The following is a 1339-nucleotide window of genomic DNA, read 5'->3' as shown; positions in this document are numbered from 1 at the left end:
CCGTGGAGCCGGGGAACATCGGCCGGCCCGTCACCATCTCGTAGTGGATGCATCCGACCCCCCTAAAGCGCAGGGGACACCCCGGGATTAGGTGGGGAGGGACACAAACCCCGCGGGGCCCTCGCCGCTGCTGGAGAGGGGAATCAGCTCCGGGAGATGGATCCCTCCTGGTCAGCATCCACCCCGACGGGGATGGCACGGTCCCGACCCCCTGAGCCCCAGGGGACGGGGAAAACAGGTCTGGGAGAGCTCTGGGGACAGGGAAAACAGCTCTGGGAGAGCCCCAAACCCTCCGGTGCTAACAGACCTAGGGGACATGGAAAACTGCATTGGGAGAGTCCTGGGGACAGGGAGAACAGGGAAAAAAGCCCCCAGACCTCTGATGTCAACTAGAGCCCCATGGAAAACTGCTTTGGGGAGCCCCAGGGGACGGGGAAAACAGCTCTGGGAGAGCCCCCAAACCTCTGGTGTAAAAAGCCCCAGGGGAAAGGGAAAACAGCTCTGGGAGAGCCCCCCAGCCTCTGTTGGACCCAACAGCGTGGGGATGAGGGTGGAAATGCCCCACCCCGTCCGGGAGAGCCCGGGAAGCTGCCAGGAAGCTGCCGGGAAGCTCCGTGCCTCACCACATGTCGATGGGCGTGGAATACTCGGTGGATCCCAGCAGGACGTCGGGCGGCCGGTACCAGAGCGTCACCACCTCGTTGGAATAGGTTTTTGTCGGGACCGACTTGGCCCTGGCTAATCCTGAGGGCGGAAGGGACGCACGTCAAGGAGCTGCCCCTTCTTCCAATCCTGCACCGTCCCTGGAGGGCTTCACCTACCAAAATCAGCCAGCTTGAGCTCCCCTCGCTCGTTGATGAGCAGGTTCTGCGGTTTGAGGTCTCGGTGCAGGATTTTCCTGCCGTGGCAATAGGCCAGGCCACGGAGCAGCTGGAACATGAAGATCTGTGGGGAGGAGGGGGCTGCATTTAGGACAGGGATGTGGGCACTAAAAATAAACCTGCCTGGAGGAATCCAGATGTCAAGGGCAGGAAAGACCCCTCGGTGCTGTGCTGGGGTGGGAAACGCTGTGGGGAGGTGTCACAAAAGGGGATGAGCATTCTGCATGTGCAGTGATTTTACTTAGGGAGAAACGCTGGGGGAGCCTCAGAACAGGCTGGAAAAGGGCAAAGGGAGCAACAACTGAAGGGGGAAGGGATTCCCAGGCCCCCCCAGCCCCAAAACACCCCCACCCAGGATGAGGGACGGGGCAGGGGGTCCCGGGCACCCCCCTCACCTTCACATTGTGCACACTCATCAGGGTCCCGCAGGTCTCCAGGGACTGCTTGAGGTCGTTGTT

The 1339-nt window shown here is 61.5% G+C and overlaps 1 protein-coding gene across 1 annotated transcript in view; it reads right to left on the bottom strand.

Moving 5' to 3' along the window:
* CDK18 (cyclin dependent kinase 18) overlaps positions 1-1339 on the bottom strand; it is an 11959-nt gene that overhangs the window by 2258 nt on the left and 8362 nt on the right. The window contains exons 2-5 of the mRNA XM_017727164.1: positions 1277-1337; positions 822-945; positions 624-744; positions 1-62 (exon numbers count right to left, since the gene is read on the bottom strand). The exon at positions 1-62 is cut by the window's left edge and continues 18 nt beyond it. Of these exons, the coding sequence (XP_017582653.1) occupies positions 1-62; positions 624-744; positions 822-945; positions 1277-1337 (368 nt within the window). The remainder of the gene's footprint in view (positions 63-623; positions 745-821; positions 946-1276; positions 1338-1339) is intronic.

The sequence above is a fragment of the Corvus brachyrhynchos genome, unplaced genomic scaffold (genome assembly GCF_000691975.1).
Source record: "Corvus brachyrhynchos isolate BGI_N302 unplaced genomic scaffold, ASM69197v1 scaffold72, whole genome shotgun sequence".
Classification (NCBI taxonomy): Eukaryota; Metazoa; Chordata; class Aves; order Passeriformes; family Corvidae; genus Corvus; species Corvus brachyrhynchos.
Note: the sequence above shows the minus strand (reverse complement) of the source record. Positions and strands in the feature narration are given on the sequence as shown.